This window comes from Ornithodoros turicata, chromosome 3, assembly GCF_037126465.1.
Source record: "Ornithodoros turicata isolate Travis chromosome 3, ASM3712646v1, whole genome shotgun sequence".
NCBI lineage: Eukaryota > Metazoa > Arthropoda > Arachnida > Ixodida > Argasidae > Ornithodoros > Ornithodoros turicata.
This window is the reverse complement of record NC_088203.1, coordinates 46,501,967-46,522,339: the sequence shown is the minus strand read 5'-3', so window position 1 is coordinate 46,522,339 and position 20,373 is coordinate 46,501,967. Positions and strand designations below refer to the sequence as shown.

General features: G+C 45.4%; 1 protein-coding gene and 2 long non-coding RNA genes across 3 annotated transcripts; 1 reads left to right on the top strand and 2 right to left on the bottom strand.

Annotated features, from left to right (window-relative positions):
- Positions 1–10,930: 10,930 nt before the first annotated feature.
- On the bottom strand, positions 10,931–11,905 carry LOC135389428 (uncharacterized). Its single transcript, XM_064619477.1, has 3 exons — positions 11,606–11,905; positions 11,265–11,429; positions 10,931–11,161 (listed from the first exon to the last, which is right to left on the bottom strand). Exons 1-3 carry the CDS (start codon positions 11,714–11,716, stop codon positions 10,931–10,933), a joined length of 507 nt encoding a protein of 168 aa, XP_064475547.1. The 5' UTR covers positions 11,717–11,905.
- A 2-nt stretch (positions 11,906–11,907) lies between these two features.
- LOC135387003 (uncharacterized) lies at positions 11,908–12,168 on the bottom strand. The gene is made up of 3 exons (XR_010420776.1): positions 12,136–12,168; positions 12,013–12,069; positions 11,908–11,951 (listed from the first exon to the last, which is right to left on the bottom strand). It is a non-coding gene; the product is annotated as an uncharacterized LOC135387003 (long non-coding RNA).
- Positions 12,169–18,808: 6,640 nt separating this feature from the next.
- On the top strand, positions 18,809–20,152 carry LOC135387002 (uncharacterized). The gene is made up of 3 exons (XR_010420775.1): positions 18,809–18,845; positions 18,968–19,085; positions 20,074–20,152. It is a non-coding gene; the product is annotated as an uncharacterized LOC135387002 (long non-coding RNA).
- The last annotated feature ends 221 nt before the right edge of the window (positions 20,153–20,373 follow it).

The window sequence follows — 20,373 nt, the reverse complement described above, 5'->3', positions numbered from 1 at the left end:
GGCCGCGCCGACAACGTTCCTCCCATCTTCAGAAGATCACTCCCAAGTTTTTCCCTACGTAATGGTGTTCTCTACAGAGAAAACCACGCACCACAAGGCGCTACGTGGCTTCTCGTTGTGCCTGGGGACATGCGCAGCGAGATTTTTGAATCCTGCCACGACGAACCGTCATCAGGTCATTTGGGATACAGCCGGACACTGGCCCGTATAAGGGAAAAGTACTACTGGCCAAAACTGGCCAAGACTGTACACCACTACGTAAGGACGTGCCGGGAATGCCAACGACGAAAAACGCCGCCAGTACGACCTTCTGGGCACCTTCAGCCAAACGCACCGCCGTCGGCGCCGTTTGAGCAGATTGGGATGGATCTACTCGGGCCCTTCCCACGTTCGTCTTCCCGAAATCGTTGGATAATCGTCGCTACCGACTACGTGACACGCTACGCTGAGACTAAGGCACTTCCACAGGGCACAGCAACAGAAGTGGCGAAGCTCTTCATCGAGAACATCGTACTACGGCACGGAGCTCCGACCGCCTTAATCACCGATAGGGGAACCGCATTTACAAGCAGGCTAACACAAGAAATCCTTCGACTCAGCCACACCGCTCACCGGAGGACAACGGCGTACCATCCGCAGACGAACGGGCTCACCGAACGCCTAAACAAAACCCTTGCCGACATGATTTCCATGTACGTCGACGTCGAGCACAAGACATGGGACGAAATACTGCCTTACGTCACGTTCGCCTATAACACGGCTGTCCAGGAAACAACGGGATTCACACCGTTCCGCCTTGCACACGGCCATGACGCATCGACTATGCTAGACGCGATGCTGCCCCACGAACCCAGTGATTTGGAAAACGACACTCTGGACTTCACACAGCGAGCAGAAGAAGCCCGCCAGCTGGCCAGACTACGGATTGGTCAACAACAACGCGTCGATGAAAGAAGATACAATTTGCGCCGACGAGACGTACGCTTCAGTCCAGGCGACTTGGTATGGGTTTGGACGCCGATTCGACGACGAGGCCTGAGCGAGAAGCTACTGAAGCGGTACTTCGGTCCCTACAAAGTACTTCGACGCATTGGAGACCTGGATTACGAAGTGGTACCTGAGGGCAGCGTTCCCTCTCGACGACCCCCGAGGACTGAAATAGTTCACGTCGTTCGACTCAAGCCGTACTACAGCAGGTAGCGCTGAAGACTGGCTGGAAGGAAACAACATGAAAAAAAAAAAGAAAGAAAGAAAAAGAAGGAGAAGAAACGGCATCGAGACGATGCTCCGTCTACGGAGGGGGCAATGCCACGAATCATCATGGCGAAACTTCCAGGGCAGGCACTAAACGGTACATCTCATCCCGGTGCATGCTGAAGAAGAAGCAAGAAGCCTCCAGACACGTCGCCTGCTCTCTGGCAAACGCACGTGCTGTTTCTAGACTTTTCGGCGCGACGCTTAAATGCTTGTGCGCTCCAGGCTGGAGCATTCATTCTTTGGACTCAGTTGTGTTCAGAGAGCTATCACTCTTGTGTTTTGCTACCAAGTAGTCTAATAAACCGTTCGCTGTTTATTCGACGACTCGCCGGCCCATTTCGCTTCGTGACAATATTCTAGAAATTCAAAAAGTTTTCAAAAATCTTGAATAATGGGGCGTGACCGCCAGCGTTCCCGCTAAAATGGGAAGAATTCCAAGTTTAGTAAAAAAATTGGTGCAGATTCCCCATCTTTCACGTTGCTCGTGCGATTTCCGAGAGAAATAAGACTCCGTGTGCATCCCCCACCGTACTGTAAGTTGCCTTCACCGCATGCTTCCACGCGTAGCGTGAAGCCCACTTTAAGGTGCAACAATTAATTTCTGGTGTGCCACACGGTCGATTTGATTTTCGTTTTCCAGCTAAAAATTTCAGTCTTATATTACATTCAGACTTTTATTCATAGTTCCCATAAAAATATGCCCACAGAGCTGAAGGCCCTATTGATTTCTCATGTGCCTGCCCCTTTGACAAGCGAGCTTTCTGTCCATGCAAGGTTTCTGATCCTAGCTATTCAATGTTAAGGAAGGCAAATAGAGACCGTAGCTAATGCTACCGAAGAAACCTCACGGTAGCACCGTCACTGCCATCAGAATAAAATGGGTGATGTCCAAATGATTTGTATGTGCTTGATTCTCTATTGTAGCAAACAGAGACCGTACATATCGTTGTACTACACATAGGTACTTGTAGGAACCTGTATTCCATGAAAGGTTCAGTATGTACCTGTAGGTACAGGTAGGGACTTGTATGACCCACGTAGGACCTGTAGGTACTTGCATGTCCTGCAGGTACCTGTGTGACCCTATGAGTCATCTGGGCACTTAAGTGTTCATGTATAGGCCCTATACGTTCTGTAGGGTTTCGTAATCCTATAGGTGCCTATAGGAATTTTTACCGGGGAGGGGCATCGCGGTCATCCCTCTTCGAGTTCTGCCGTCTGCTAAGCCACGTGATTTCAACATGCAGACCAATGAGGGCACTCGCCTCCGTTGCAGTGCGGATGTGACGACACCGGATATAGTTGAGCAATCCGCTGCTCAGTCGTTTTGAGACCGGGCAAAAAAAGTGCTAGCTGGCAAATTCCAAGCGCTCGGAAAGCACCACACGAACATGCGAGATTGCTCCATTTTGACCAAGTGAAAATGACTGCTCGAGATCTGGCAAAAAAAGTTGCTCCAATGACCACCCGAATTCGCCATAAGTTTACTTCTTACCCAGCGTCGCGCGTATTTTTCTTGCAATCCTTAGGTCAACGATGCAGTTCCGGCATGCTGTCCAATGCAATGAACGATGACATTAAGGGTAATAACGGGCGCTGTTCTAGCGTCCCTTTGTTCTGTGAAGTTCAGGTTTCAGGGGTGAGTTTTGTTTCTTTCCTGCCCTTCGCTTTCAGATTTGTGCCTGCTTGTGTTCACAGTCGCGTGCGGTAGAGCTGTGGAGCACAGCAGCTGAATCTCTTTCTCAACAGAATGTGGTTGCGTATTATGTATCATGTATAATTCTAGCCATCATGGCTAAAAGATATCTATATGACGGCTCCGTGGATAGATAAATACTGTCCCATCTTAGACGTTTGGTCTAAAAAAAGATCTAAATCTCTGCTACAATTATCCGGCTATTAGCTGTATTTTAGCATAACGTTAGCCGGGCTAGGGGGAGGCTAGGGGACGGATACGCAGCAATATAGCTACTTTGTTAGACGTCTAATAGACATACCCAAAGTCTACATTTAGACGTCTTCTAGACGTATACTAGCGCACCATGTGTTGCGTGGGACCTTCTGCAAACGTCAGGCTTCACGTTCCAGGAGAGCGACGTGGCTTTTGTCATCTCCACTAGCAGTATATTTAAAGGAATTTGTCGATAACTTATTTCGTTAGTTCTAATCAAACTCTCCCAGTCGTAATGTCTATAATACTCGTGAATATAGCTTCCCATAACTTTCGAAATCGAACGATTTGTACGAGACCGTCCCTACGACGACCTAAATCTTAAGGACAACGAAGCGGGTCTAATTGTCATGTCCATAACAACTATTGACGCAAATTGTGAAAAATGTGTCGTATGCCCGTCGTGTTCAGCGCAAGAGAGCGCAGTGCCATTCTAAAAGCCGGTTCGCTGGTTGACATATTATCACCACTACCCTGTTATTCCACTGTTAGAATCCCAGTGCCAGCTTCGCTGTCTGGATTTTTCCTGGGTTACCCGCAGACGCTGTCAGACATATGTTGGTACAGATCTCTTAGATGTCGGCCCAGGACGCACATTTCCCCCAGAGCGTTAGTCGTGACGGTACCCACCAACGGCGAACTCGTTCATTAGCACCACCCTCACCTGTTCCATTGTTTCACCAGCGTGTAGCCGTGTGAAGACAAATGCAGCAGAAGAGGAAGAAATGTTAATCCCCATTGCCACCTTGCTGCTACTATGGTATACTGTTACATTGAGAAGAAGACGACGAAGGAGGAGGACGAAATTCTTCTTGCATCAGTCTCAACCTAGACCTCGACGGAAAAACCAGAAATGACTCAGGCTCCCGGTTCCGCAAAATATCCAGTGTTTCAACAGCCGGCGCATGGAATACCGCCGCCGCCTGAAGGTGTTCGTAATCCCCCAAGAAATCTCGTCGACATCAAGAGTGTGATTTCAGGCTTCCTCATCTGCTGCTGGTTCCCCTTGTGCTGCACAGGATTTATCCTAGTTTTATCTATAGGTGTTTATATGTCTCGCACTCTAATGGGGTAGAATGTAGCGATTTGATTTTTGCGCGCAGTTGTCATCCACCATCTGGAACAGTGAAACCACACTGCTTTTAACTGAAGCTCTGGTCATGGGTGTGAAATGTACCCTATACCACCACCATAGATTTCTTGAAGAAAAAAAAAGATATGAAAGCCTCATAATGTATCTCATATATCTGGCTCGACTCGAGCATGTTTTTGCCGCGGGGAATTCAACAAAGGAAGCACATCGGATATCTCGAACTCTGTGACTTTCGCTACGTTCATACGCAGAGCTTTTCCTTTCGCCACGGTTGCAATGTGAGACGAGGTTCCGGCAATCGTGTCCACCTTGAGTTCATCACTCGGATGTCGTTGAGCGCGTGCCGTCAGAACGTCCCACAGAACGGGATAACCTCCGGTTAGGTTGAAAACCTCACCAACTGAAAGGCCCAGTTCAAAGCTACATGTGTTGCACATGTTCCAGAAATGCACTGATGTGTGCTCGTCCTATTGGCGGTATGTTTGATTTTTCACAAATCCCAAGGTTTCAAAATATCATTACACGTGAAGTCCCATGTCACTCCATCTCTTCCACGTACATAGTTCACAGCTTGGAACAAAAATTTGCGAAACAGCGGTATGTCGCATTTCTCCATTAGAGCGACGCCCGTGCACCAAACACGAGCAGACACAGATACTGGTGCACAGAATAGCCGGTCACACGTTTCTTCTTCGGTTCCTTCGTGGTAGCTAGCAGCAACCGCTCATATGAAGAAATACGCGAATTCCGTGTTCTGTATATTTCTCTCTCAGCATGTACTGCTGTGTGCTGTAGTGGATTATAGCGACCTAAGCAGCACACAATATTGGGCCCATATTGACTGCTCATTGGCGATACGGGTCCAATATGGGACCCGTTTCGCCAGGATTTCCCCCATATTGCCCAGTTTGAGCCAATATTGGGAAAATTCTGGCAATATGGGCCTCATATTGCTCGTGTACACACCATCCATATCGACTGAAAATACAGAAAATAGTACGTACCCGTGTTGCATAAATGCCCAAGCAGCACGGCAAGATTGGACGTTGCAGCGTGTAAAGCGTGTGAAATGCCAATTCGGTAGGTCGTTAGATCCAACAACTTCCCGCAGATGATACACATCGTTCGAAACAGTCAACATACGTGGCAATTCAATTGTAGCGTTCACTACCAGGTGTCCCGAACTCTTTCAGAATCGCCGTCAAATGATGGAGGCTGCCATATTGTGCCCCCGAGTTGTCCGACCGGAGTTGATGCATCTCGCTAGTTTTGGCGAAAGAAATCTCAACTATGTAATGTTTCCGTTTTTCCTGCTTTCTCTTGCTCATACCAAAGACAAGTTTCGTAGATGACCGAACAAAACGATTAGAAACCAAATTGAGTAGCGTGCTGTGCATTTTACTATTCTATTTAGATAGACGTGGTTCACCTCAATGCAAGTTTCGGTTTCTGCTTTGTCGCCGTCAGACCATAAGCTGCGCCAAGGTAACTTTAATTAGCGCCTCAAGGCGCTGTTTGTTTAAGGGACAGTCGCATTCTCCGAGGTCAATTTCGAAACTAATGCGAATTCTGATTCCTTGCCGACCACTGAAATGGGCCCGAAAATACCATTTCGATCCGCGGCGTACTTTTCGCGCAATCCGATGAAAAGGAAATCGGAATCCTTGCGCCCTCGCTCTCTAAAAGTGGGAGCAAACGTCACCCGGATAAGGCCAATCAGCGCGCGGCCTGGGTAAATGCGAGCCGCGCGCCTGTTCCGCCTGTTCGGCGATCGCGAAGCGAAGGCGAAGGTAGCAAACATGGAGTCTGAAAACGAGAGTGATGTTTCTCTGTCTGGGGGAGATTCTGACGAATACGTAAGCGGTAGCGGCGACGATGCTGGATGATGATGCTTAATGCTGGATGATGACCCATACTCTACGGACCCAATGCCTCTGGAACCCGCCGACCATGCACGAGATGTGGCTGTGGCTAACCCGCGGGATGACATTTTCAGGTGACGTATCTCTTTGCATGGTTGCCGTCGGATGTGCGAAACAGTTTAGAATGTTGAAATTGTTGTCGGCAGGTGTCTGTGTGGAGTCTGCGACCCACAGGAGCCCGACGAGCGCCTGTGTTGCCATTCTGTTGCCAGGGTGGTAGAAATGTGCAACAGTGCCGCCGTGCAGTGCATAACACAACACCCATTGCTCAGGGACATCTGCCTCCGTAGGGAGCTTCTAGTGGTGTACGCGCCTCAATTCTGCCGCTATGATCAACATTTTAGGCGACTCAATCCCCAGGACCACAGGTAAGCCTGCTGCAGTGCTCTTCCGTTTGCTATGATTACGACCGTATTTATTTTTTTCGGTTTAAATGACCTCCCATCAAGATTCGGAAGGGTAAACTCGGGTGCTAGTCGGGTGTTGTTGGTTACGCAAATTGTCGAACCTAAAGTTGACAGGGGTTGTATACAAAAGGGCGGCTATTCTCAGCAGCTTTTTTGCCTCCACAAGTTTGTCCCCCATAAATCATAAGCGTGGCCGACAGCCGTGGAACGACCCAGAATCCTGGTCCAACAATTCCATTAGGAAAAGTGAAGCAACACAGTCGCCTCAGCTAGTCTCGACATGCTCTCAATTATGCCAGTTAGCCATGGCCTGATTGGCAACACAAAACCCTGATTGACAGATATCCAGTGGGAATTCTGAAGGATAGTCTTACAAGTCTGAAAACAGAAGCATTTGAGGTGCCAATAAAGGGGGGGGGGGAGCATGTTACTGAAGAATGTAAGAGTAATATATTTTGGGAGAAATTGGATTTTGCCGGAATTGGAGGGAAGCTGGTTCGGGAGGGAGTTAGCTGTTGGAATCAGGTTCATCCTGAAAGAGGCGGACCATTTTTCTGTTGTACTATGTTGCACACCTGCCAACCTTCCACATTCAAAATGCGGGAGACCCCGGAACTAAGAAATGAATGCACAGGCTTTGAACTCCAAGGTTGGGATAGTGTCTGTTCTTCTGTTCTGGCCATTGTCTTCCCAACACTGAGAGATTTGGCAGGTATGCAAATGCTCACAAGATATACTGCTAAACAAAAAGAAATGTCATGTGGATTTGTCTTTTCCAGCTGCCTGAGGTTCACAGCATACTCGTCATTCACGAGATGGGTCTGGGGATACCTTGGTCCAAGGAACAGACGACAGGTTCCTGGATGCGTTGTCCGAGCCATCAGGAGGGAGTTCCCATCTACGTCCTATCAAGGCTATCAGCGTTAGGACCATTGAAGCAAGGGTGTCTTGACAAGAGAGACAAGCTGGTGCATACTGATGGCTGGAACTGGAGACATGTAGTGGCAAGACAAAACTTTTGCTGACATAGGCACACTTTGTGTAAATGAGCCCTTGGTCATCCCCCTTGCCTCCCATCAGAGGTTTTGGAGGATACTATAGGTGTGTGGTGTACGGATGGGTTTATCCGTACACCACACACCAATAGTATCCTCCTAAACCTCTGATGGCAGGGAAGGGGGATGACCAAGGGCTCACTTACACCAAGTGTGCCTATGTCAGCAAAATTTTCGTCTTTCAGCAATTTTCGTCTTTTCGTCATTCCAGTGTGGGGGATGTTTTGTTTTGTCACTCTGTATCTCCAGTTGCAGTCAACAGACTGTCTACCCATATGTACAGCAAAACCTACTACACGTGGCAGTATTAGCTCTGGCATCAAATCCAGACTGTACTGGACTGAGTTAGTGCCGAGGTGGGAATATTTTGAACTCTCTGTAGATTGTCAATGCGGTGTAGTGACGGGAATAAAGAATGACCTTATAATTGTATCGATTTATTGTACAGTGGAGTATGACGGAGTGGGAATAACGAAATAGCATAGGTTTATTTGCCTCCCATTACGTATGGGAGGCAAATAAACCTAATCTATTTTATTATGTTGTGCTGTGGTTCTACATTAATTTGGTGTGAAGTCTGGGCGGTTACAGGTACGCTGCCACAGGGATGTTCGGAGGGTTCATGTTGGCAGATCCATATCTGGTGTACTAATACGCTATGCAAGTCTCTCCTTTGTTTTCCTCTTCCTAGACATTTATTCCTTGTTAGGATACATTTTGTAGGCAGCCACTGTGGTTACGTTCCCTGGTGTTGCAGGTGTCTGCTCCTGAAAGAAAGGAAAGAACAGATATTATTTCATGTTCTTGGTGTATAAAAAATCAATAAGGCTATCATTCTATAATGTTCCTCTGAAAGGGTCATCTGCACGCAGGCAAAGCCTCTTGTGGCAAAAGTTGGGTGGCCCTGAAAAGGGCCGTTTTTGTTGCTGGAATCAAGGCTGGTGCATCCTGGTCGGCTGTCAAATTTTATTGCCAGTAGGGAGCCACATTTACTTCCGGAACCTGAAATAAGAAAATCAAATTTCAAAGTCTTGTGCAACGCTCCTCCAAGGCATACCACATACAGCATACTACGGGTTTAAAAAAAAACCTAAAACTTCAGAGTCTAATCATATGCCACCTTTTAAGACAAAATTGGGGCATACACATACCTTGATTGAAAACGTTCCATAGCTTCTTCCAAGGTTGGCCTTTCACCGTAAGAGGCTGACCGTGCTGGGCGAGCTTCCACTGCTGGTGGTTCTTTGTGTTTCTGTTTGATGCGACGTAACACCTCTGCTGTAAGTGCCGTCGCATATTCTGTTGAAGGAGATAATTGCAACATGATCTCACAGGCCAATCGCCGTATAAAGTTTCTATTTCTGTTTTTAATGGTGAATGAACAGTTCATGAACAGAGCAATCAAAAAAAAAACAACACCATTTTTGTGGTAGTTTTGATAGAAACAGGTGGTACAGAACAACGTTGACAGCTGTTTTCTTTTTTATCATAGGCACGAGAAAAGCACCATGCACACCCCTTTTATCGCTCTGTGAAGTTTTTCATCTACAGCAAAAAGATGGACATCATGTACTCATGACCGTGGGTACACTCATGTTCAGCGCACCACTGCCAGGTACATACCGTACGTTGCATCTTCCTTCACAGGTACCACAAGCCATGCCTTCTTAACCTTTGAAGGCTTCAGGCGGTACTGCTTGGACCCCTCTTTTTCCAATTGCGCACGGTCGGCATTTTCGTTATAGTGAAGTACGGCCAGTTGTGCCCTACAACATGAATAATGATGTTACAATGTTCCTTCGAAAGGCCCGCCCATGCATTTAATACCTGGCTAGCATTCCCTCATCATGGAACGAAAATGTCTTTGGCGTGAAGTGCAGCATGACGCTGTGGAAGGCTTCCAGACCGTACGTTTGGTCTTGGGAGGACAGCTGAGGGATGTCCTTGAGCAGGGCAGGTGCTGCAATAATGTCTGTGACCTTCCTGTAAGTTTCACTGTCTGCAAAAGAAGCAGAGAAGAAGCAAAGCCACAACCGTGAGTTTGACATGAATACGTACATGAACATGTACGTTCCATATATGGTGACGAGAATCATGTTATTGAAGGATGTTATGAGTGCACTGCCAATGACCAACGCTTGCATGCCAGTTGTGGGCATCAATGCAAACGTCTCCCCACGAGATGCATTCATGAGCATAATAACACGTATTGTTCCCCTTTGTGATCTTCTGGTCATACTGGAACTGCATGACGTTAGTACTGTGTTACTTTTTTACGCTTCTGCCATCCCCATGCGCTCCCACTGGTTTCTCAAGCTGAGATTCGTTTCTCAAACGGTGAGGCCAACATTTCTGCCCGCCACTACAGTTTACTATACTTCGACCTGATTTCTGCTTGCTCTCATTCTATTCTTTCGCCTTTGTAGCTAGGCTTCAATGCTTCCAACGCTAGGCTTCTAACGTCAATCCAGAATAACTTTTCTGCACTCATCCATACGTGCACAACTTGCTGTTCTCCTCGAAATGGCAGAATGGGCCTGTTGGTACATGACTGAATTAAAACCGGAGCACGGAACACGGTTGTCTGTGTTCAGTGCTCCAGTTTTAATTGCGGTTCTCTGCTATAGCTCTACACGATATAATATCCACTTGACTGAAATGTAACCCATGAGCAAAACAAAACTTAGACAGTTTTGGGACCCACTTCTGTTGAGCCCCCTCTCCATGCCATGACATGCAAGAACAACCCGTGTCGTTCATAGCACTCCATTGTTTTATTGAATGAGCATTGTTTTATCAAATGAAACTTTTCCAGTTGACCTCTGTCCAGTAGTCAAGTCGACAAAATCATGTTGCAAGATGGCCAGTTTGCCCCCTCATATTGACAGCAAAGACGTATTCACGTAGAGAGAAAAAAAAAATGAAGAAGGAAAAATTTGCTCCAAAAGACGTGGATGCCAATGTGAAATGCTTACCTTCCTTCAACCACTCACGGGGTTCCGAGGTCGCACCATGGTAGCAAACTGGGTAGACGGGATCATCATGCTCATGGACGTCCACAATGTGGTTGAGGGCCGACATCCACTTTGCAAGACATAGGTCGCCGTCTCCTCCACTCGTCTTTGGGCACCAGTAGGCACGGCGAACGAGGCTATCAACCCACAAGTTCACCACTTGATGGCTTGCTGAGCGGCCAAGTGCCAATAGCTTCTTCTTTACCCCTGGGAACATCAATTTCGTTGTCATTATCCCCAGGAAAACCATAACAGTATGCACTTGGTATAGGCACCTTTGACGACGTGCCACACCTCAAAGCGATGTTTTATCTGGGGGCAGCAGTCCCTCATCATCGCCTTGATTCCAGTGTGTCTGTCTGTAATAAGGGTGTCTACGACCATATCATTCCATTCAAGGAATGCCAGGCACCTCTGTAACCCATGCTTCTCCATGGCATTACTGCTCGATACCTCGGTTGCCTGTACAAAAACATAAGCAAAACAGCAAGCATGTGGTAGATGTTAGCCTTCTCCAAAGTTCCTCTGAAACAGTGAGGAGCAAAGCAAAAACTGAAGACAGTACCTTGACCAATTCAAAGTGTATTATGCGGTTGGCAGTGGTCTCGAGCAGGGTGTAGGTTCCATAGAGGGCAGTGTGTCCAGGAGAATCACATCTCCCATCTCCGGCAATGGTTAGGGGACGTGGCTGCAGCTGTCCAAGGAGTTCCTTCTGTCTAGTCTGATAAACCTTGGATTATTGCGGAAAAAGCAGTATACTGTCCATTAGAAGGGGACTCGATAACCAAGTTCTTTCATTCTTGTGGCTCTTCATCAAGAGGGCAAAATATGGGCAATACAATATTGCCTTTTATGAACAGTAGTGCTGAGTTTGTACTGGCTGTTTCACGCAGATGGCATACTTACATAACTGACAGCGGGAATGAGGTACTCCTTCTGGGTCCTGTAATACTGCGACTTGGACAGTGCTGGCACCCTCAACATTTCAAACATGCGAAGAGCCTTTGCCACGTTCATCCCAGAAAACAGTATGGCCGTACACAGCAGCACGTTGCCCAAAGGTCTGCTTCCGACCCAGGGTTGACTAGACCAGATTCGCTTCCTGCCGCAGCTGCACGTTGTCGTAGCTTGTACCCATGTCCCTCTTGGCTTTATCGTGGTGGTAAGCTCACTGACACCACAGCACAAGAATTCCGACAGGAGCTCTCGCAGGCTAGACTCGGCAACAAGAAAGAGGCGTTCACCTTCCTCCCTAAAAGGAGGAGACATGAACATATGAGGTGTTGTTTCTTTGCCCATGGCCACGGACTCACAGTTGATGTATATATGGTCTTGAATGATGGGACCCTGGAGGGCTGCCGAGTTCATCACTGCAGAAGGCAGAGTTTGCAATGCAACTCTTTCCATTATCACAGCACTAAGAATATTCAACTCACTCTTCATCGTCAGAACTTTCCACCATGTCCGACGTATGAAGTGTAGCATCATGTGGGCCGGGGATGCTGCATGTAAAAGATTAAATCATGCCTGTGAATGATGTTTAGGGTGATGTATGTGGGTTACACTAAGAAATTACAGTAAACTATCAGTAACTTCACCCCGCCCAGTATCCATTAGAGCTTGCATAAGCTAAGCAGTAATTTGAGCCATTGAATGTATTTTACAACACAGTAAGTATACCAGGGAAACCACTGTGTGTTTGAGTGAAGCATACATTTCAATTTATCCATTTTTAACTTAAAGGGAGTTCACTACATAAACGGCTGAAAATTCTTTGTCTCATCTTCTACCTGAAGTAATGAAATGGCCTTCTGTAAGAGACCTAACGATTACGGACTGTGATCACAAGGCAACATTTCATTTCTTCAGCAATAAATATAACGCAATGAATTTCCAGTTGCTTCCATTACTCTGTCTAAACCCTCTGTATGCAGGACGCTAAAGGTACCTACGGTACTAGAGGTGTCTGTAAAACCGCACATCAGAGTCACGTACCTTGTTGATCCAAACGTGGTATCGAGTTCTGGCACTACATCTGGCGCTGTACCTGGCTCTGGAGTTGAGGCCCTTTGCACACCAGTATCGAAATATTGGTACGTAGACTGCGATGCAGTTTCACTGCCTCTCATGTCCCCTGGGACACCTTCAGCCAGTGCCAAGGAAGTTTGTGGAGGAAGGCTAAGCTCAGTCTGCACAGTTGTGCTCGACGCAACAAACTCTGTCTGAGTGCCTGTGTACAAATACACGTTTCAACCTTTACACAATAAGTGTTCTTTCTCAGTACCTAACGTACACAAAGGAACAGCTGTTTGTGTTCCCATGTGCCTCACATCCTTCTTTACGGCTTCCTCACGATCAACTGGAACTAAGGTATAGAGAAACCCGTACTGGCTGACTGTTTGGTATGGCACCAGAGGTTCCAGTAGTAGTCCATCCAGTATAATGGCTGCAAGATATGGGCAACAGGGAGAAGATATGTATGCAGCTGTCAAAAATACCAATTTTTCTTTGTGCCATATTTTCCCTTTTTACTCTCCCACATGCCGCAATAAAAAAAAATAAAGAAAAAGGATTAAGCATGTGGTGTTTCTCTCTGGTGCAAAAACAGGAGAAAAGATGTGCACCAATCTCCTAGTGGCATCCCCGTTACGGCACAGTGAACTGCAGTGATAGATGTTTACATACAGCCTTCTGGATAATCCCCTTGTGAGATGCGCCGTGAAGTGGGAAGTGGGTCCCCAGCACTTGCTTCAGCCATGACCTCCACATCTGAAATATGGCCTTGAGTGTTAATACTCAAAAGAATATGTTGTGGGCCTAGCGGGTACAATAACTAACATAAAAATGACTATGAAAATAAATCTTCCCCTTTGCGGTCCCTGTTCCACTGGCACAGTTATTTTCCTGTCCACATTACGTTATAAACACTGGCAGCCAAATCACACAAGATTCCTTTCACAGAACTCGACAATTTTCAGGGCCCGTACATAACCATTATTTTGTGGGACGTGCAAAAAGAATTGCAATTTTTTCGTGGCTTGACAAAACATACCAAAGCCAGTTGATCCCGTTGACGTGCTTGCTGCCGCCTGAAATAGAGCCAGAAATTAGCAACAAGGCTGCAGTAGAATACTGATGCAACGTGCTGTGTCTCGGACGTAGCCAAACACAGATTGCGGTGTTTTCACATCCCTGAATGCTGCCATCAGGCTTACACTATGAACTGTAGAAACATCCACTAGCTGCAATAACATTAGAATAACGCTGTCATGTGAGAGTGTTACGTTACTCATAGCTCTAAGAATACAGGCGACCATTAGCACAGCAGCAGCAACATACCAATCCTTTTTTTTTTTCGAGAGTACGCGTACTATTGCGTCAGGATGCTGCAATCATTGTAATACTTTTTGTACATTAGTAGCCGGTGTGACTGTGACGTTACAATCGGCGGCGAGGCCAGCCGGTGTTCGCGATGATCTTTACTGTGACAACTGATATTTTTCATCGCAGCGTAGCTGTGACCACGCAGGATTGTCACTTACCTCCGTTACTGGTTCCTGCCCTTGTTCCCGATCGAATATGGTAGGCACGGCGTCAATCTTCAGCCGCTTTCGTTTCTGCTGTAGCCCGAGCCGAACTTGCAATACATCGTCATGAAAATAGGCGTCGTCGGCGAAATGACAGGAACAGACGCGTGAAACATTCAGTCCTTGGGCCACACCACAGCAATGGCTGGCGATCGCTGCCTCCCACTTTCGTTTCGTCTCGCCATTGCGAGGTCGGTGAAATGTAAGCTCAGGATTCGCGTTGTAAGTCTTTGTGCACCCGGGCACGTAGCACCGGTTTCCTGGCTGTGACATCGCACGTCAACGGCGTGAAATCTTAGGGCACACGCTGTGGTTCAAAGTACTTCAAAGCAAATGCGACAAGACAACATGAAAAAGGGTCAGACGCACGCTCAGACACACACCGAACTCGGCGAAAAGGAGCGCCTCCTTATGGTTGGTTTATCCGGGTGACGTCATCCAGTGTCGGCGCCTTGCGGGGATTGCCGTGCGCGCCGGAAGCGCGAACATTTAAAAATCGTTTCTGAGTGAACCAAGTGGATTTGTGCGGAGAAAATTTGCCGGCGTACATTATGAACGACAGGGAACATGACCATAACATTTCCTGAACACGCTTCCGGATGCGACTATCCCTTATCGGCAATCACCCCTTATCGGCAATCATCTGCGTTTGCTTTCCGGTTTCCTGTGGCAATAAAGTAAATAAAGGAAAGACTCTCGCCCTTTCTCCCTATCGAAATTGCTTGGTCCCTGGCCCAATCCAGCCCAGCAACGCTCTGCGCTCAAAGCTCTTCTCACATTTCTGGACACCATCGGACTTCGATCGTTATTGTGAAGGGGCTCGTTATTTTATTCCCCCCATTCCAACCAGCAGTGGGGTAGAGTATCGCCTGTGATGATGAAACTCCCCATTCTCCAAGGTCAAAAATAAAGTTGTTGTTGTTGTCATGAAAATGCGCCGTAGAGGACTGTAATCGAAGGTGGGACAGAGGATAAGGAGTACATTTCCACAAGTAAGTACTGCACTTTCATGCACGTTGAATTGTTGTAGTTTGTGTTTCTCTGAATTGGCTTCATATGCCCGTGATTCTACGACGTATCATCATCATAGTTATCCAGTGAATATATTGTTGCAAATTCGTACTACGCAAAAAGCAAGATATATTTTCTATGAAAGACGAAAGTCACTGAGAAGGTTAGCCAGCTGTAGGACTCGAACCCGCATCTTCTGGATTACCGATTCATATCTGGATACATCTTCTGGCTTATTTTCTAGCCTCTTTCAAATGTATATATATTTTCGGAGCGCGGGTTTTGTATGAGATATCTGTGGTATTGAAGGTTTTGATAATCTAGTTTTCATTTCACCTGTTATCCAAACAATACAACACGAAAACGCTTGGATGTGGAACATAAAGCGCAATCATTAAACTGATACTGCGGCTTTGCTAACTTCTCTATGAATTTAAAATTCTGCTACAATTCTACGTGTATAGCAGTTCCACCGATATCAGGTATATATCTGAGTCATTGATGTACCTCTCCATGACTTCTTTGCCTTATTTTTGTCTTGCAGATCTCCAGAATTCCACACCCTTCATGCACTTGCAATGACATCTTTCCAGCTTGCATATGATATGTACATATAAATGAACACATGGGTGTTTCAGACGGAGCTGAAATATGTGAATGTTGCTTTGGTGTAACAAATATTCTGTGTTAGGCGGTACTTAAAGTATCTCACACTGAAATGAATATTTGTATTTTATTTTAAGTACTCTTCAATGTGTGTACTTGGTACTGTGCTCAAAGTACCTTTACCCAGCGCGTTCTCATCAACTAGGGGCATTTGGGAGAACGGAAGGCAGCGTCGACAAGCTTTGCAAGTTGAGAAAAAATAACTACTGTGCTACTTTTAGTCCTTCAGCAATCCAAAGTCAGGACAATAAAGATTTTCAGACGTGTTGTGCTATACTAAATGCAGTAGCTTATTTTTGAACAAAATCACGTTCACCATCCCTGATTTCATTGCTGACACTGTGCCTTTAGGTTGTCAGTACAACGTACAGTTTGGTTTGGTGTTTGAAAAAACAAAATTACGCGAGTGATGTAATCAGGATGATAGTTAACGGGAAGAAAAAGAAAAGCAGAGATAACTGAATATAAATTAAGATATTCCTTCAAAATGGGCAATTTTTCTTACTTGTTATGTGTTGAATGAAAACGGGGGACAAGAAGGCACAGATTTTTTTCTTTCATATTTTTACATTTCACCCTTTTCATGTGTAGCACAAAGGTTGTTCTAAAAACGGACGCATCAGATATAACGTTCCAGGTTTTGCTTCCTGCATTTTTGTTATGCTGTAGAATGCCTGTAGTACTTTATATGAAACATATAATCCTGATCTATTGACTTGTCTCCTTTTTGTTCGAAATTATGTCCTAGTAGTCCATTTAATATTCAGTGATCAGTACCAGGGTCCTATGCTCTAGACATATGGTGACTTCGGGAAATAATATTTTGTAGTCGCACAAGTGGCAAGTGTTGTGAGAGTGGAAATGCCAGTTGAATGTCTCTGTGTGCATCAAGGGAATAAGCAAAAAAAAAAAAAATCCAAACTGAGAAAGCTTCAAGTAAAAGTGGCAAGGTAATTGTGGTTGGTATTCTTTGGATAATGCAAATCTAAAGTGTGTCCTATGCACATGTATATCTACTCTACATGCATACGTTGTTAGCACCGTTTTAGGGTGTGTCTAATTCAACAAAATCCAGGAAATGAATTCTCACATTTTTAATATAACACCCCCAAGCACAGGGATTTGGTGAAAAAAAGACGGAAAAATATGTCTACGAGTCAGATCATGATGGCTCACAATGGTGATAGCAGGTATGATGTATTGGCTTAGCATAACCAGGTATCACCGGAGCAGCTATGGTTGTGCTTATTGTGCTGCAAAACGAGCACACTCTTAGAAATAATGTCCAAGTTGACCAGCATTTAACACGACTTATTAGTATAGTGCACATGTTTCTCCGATTACACTGCTGGTCAACTTGGTACACTGCTGGTACATTAACTGCTGACACTGTCACGTGAGGTATGGTGAACACGTTTCCAGAATGGAAGTCTAAGTTCATGTCCACATCGTGACAAAATTGATGCTACACGATTTGTATGAGTGGGTAGAAAAGGGGTCTAATATAACTATTCATCCCCTGTAGCAGCAACAAAATGAAATACGGTTCTTAACTTTATTTTGCTGGTGCACTCTAAAGTCGTTAGATGCCATCACAACAAGGACATTCCCTTATTGCACACAGAGGTTCAATTATTATTGTCAGGTCCACTTTGTATTTACCAGTGAGAAATGAACTGGTCCTGCTTCACAAAAAGCACAAGCTAAGCAACCATTAAAAAAGTAATTGCTTTCAACCTCTTTGTCACCACCAATAAGCAATATAGCAACGACAATACACTTGATGAGTACTTTAATTTTATGATGATGAGTACTTTAACTTTAAGCGCTAGGTACACTTGCCATGTGGTTCTCTTTGCTGTTGTTTAATTATATCCATGATCACATATACCTGTTAGCACAGTTTTAAAGGTCAGATATGCCGATTTGCCGCACTGCCGATCAGTGCCGCAGAACTGAGCGATACGCGCGCTGTGTGTTCATTACCGAACACTGAATATGTGTGCGAAATATCTTGCTCCAACTGTTCGTAGTTTTTTAGAAAACAGTTTTTTTAGTTCCCACGCACGGCCGTCAGACCGTCGGCAAACCCTGCGCACGGGCACAATGAAGTCACTGCTCTCGGTTTATCTGTCTTTGGCTTGGCATGGACTCTTGGCTTGGCTGCTTGGCTTCTTTCGTTTCCTCCTCTGTGCATCGTACATAAGCGAACAGCTGTTATGTTGTTGCTAAGCCGGAAACAAAGCATGTGAATGTTTTTTTTTTTGGCACAGCGTCGTTTGGAAAGTGCACTTCCTTGTTCTGACCTTGCCTTTTATGGGCTGGAGCGATATGATTCGTGAATATGCTACGGCGAAGTTGTCGAAGATGCGACGGTGCTACGCTGTTAGAACAGTTCATCGGGGCATTCAAGTGTTACCTATTATAAGCTGCCAAAAGACCAAGCAGTGCGAAGCTTTTGGCTGACAGTGGTGCCTCCTAATTTCCACTGCAAGGATTTCGTCCACGAATGTTATCATAGGTTACACGCGACTCCAGAGGCAATTTGGAATCTCGGCAAAAAATCGTCTGATGAAAATCTGAGGTGCCCGACGCATAACATTTTGAACGTGCCACGGATGATCAAGGCAAAAAACGAGAGCAAAAAAAAGGTAAGTCGAGGTTCAGATATAAAAAATAGCAAGCTTAATGAATCGATTGTGCAGCTGTCCTACTGCGCTTACTCTGATATAACCACGATTAACAACACAATAGTACTATTGATACTCTAACTTCTGAATTACCACAGGCGCACGCTGAAGGCGGAAGTGAAGCATGATCTGGCTTGCATCTGGTATGAAGAAATTGCTGACACGTTAGTTGCAGTCCACCTCCACCAACAGGTATGACAATGTGATGTTATAATTTGGGATTCATCTATGTTCAACTTTTCATGTGCACTCGCATGCAGACATCTTGACACCACTTTTAAATCTGCCCTCAAAGTTACAACCTGTGCTTTCAGGGTGGAAAACAAAGGTCGCCATTCCGATTAGCTGCTATCTCCCAGTTCAAGCACTTTTGTGTCTGGACACTGGTTCCTGTGGATGGGGTGTTACAAGCTTCACTGTCTGATATAGAAGGTACGTTACATTAGTTCAGTTAATTTGTCTTTTGCACATTTTTGTTACTGTTAGCTGGATTACTGTTGGACATACAATCTTTTGACACACCGAAGCTGATGTCGCCTCTGATAACGTTTTAGAATTTTCAGTGTCATCAACGTCCATTGAGGAAGGTGCCTTTACTATCTGTGAATCTTTAACTGAAGAATAGCCCAGAATTCATGTTAGCATTGTCTACTCTTATTAATTCACTGTCTGTTTTCTGAGAGCTAAGAAAAACGGAAACTATTTATTTGTCACAACTTCACACTGGATACTGGTGTGGTACTGGCTTGACATGTAAGCTAAAATACCTGGATTCTACAATAATTGTGTTCAACTTGGTGCATTACCGTGGGCAATGCCACATTCACTACATTTTTAGTGGGTCCGGTGCACAAATACTGTGTGCATACTGCATACATACATACTGTTCGATACCTGAGCAGTGCTGTGTAGTCTTTTTACCCAAAGTCCATACTCTTACTGCAACGTCACAGTACGTAGAACAGCAATGTGCAGGTATGCTGCGATAGAGATTCACAACAGAAAGAAGACTGTGGAGATCAAAATTTTAATGAAACGAGACTTTCGTGCACAAGGCTGCTCTTGTTAATGTCTAACATGAAGTTACAAAATCCCAGAATATATAAAACATGTTGTAATGTAGAGAGCGAGGGGTGGTACAGACATAAAGATAATTATATAATCATACATAATAAAATAAAAAGGGGGTACAACTCCCCCCTCAACTCAGCTTGACAACTCAATAACTCTACTTATTCTCTACCTTACAACATGTCATATATTCTGGAATTTTGTAACTTGATGTTAGACATCAAAAAGTACAGCCTTCTGTGCAAAAGTATTATTTCTGTTGTGCACAATCATTATACAGTAAATGCGACTATCCATTTCTTGTCATTAAATGCTTTTCCTTTCTTTCTTTCTTTCTTTTTTTCTGCAGTGATGAGCATCCATAAGGACACATGCCAGAAAGGGAGTCTCTTTGGGATGACAAACCCTCATCACCCCATGAGGATACAATGGTTGACGAATGGTTCTCAAGCACATCGAAACTTTCAACAAATAATTCATGAAAAAGCCAGTCAGTGCTAGCACCAGGAATTGAACGTGGACCGTCCTGCTACCAGTCAGAGATGTTACATTTCAGGCGCTCATTGACTTTTGGTGAATTACTTGTTGACTTTGTCCCAAGGTGGAGCTCGCTACAGCTCATTTGCTATCTGTTAATGTTGTGGCGTGT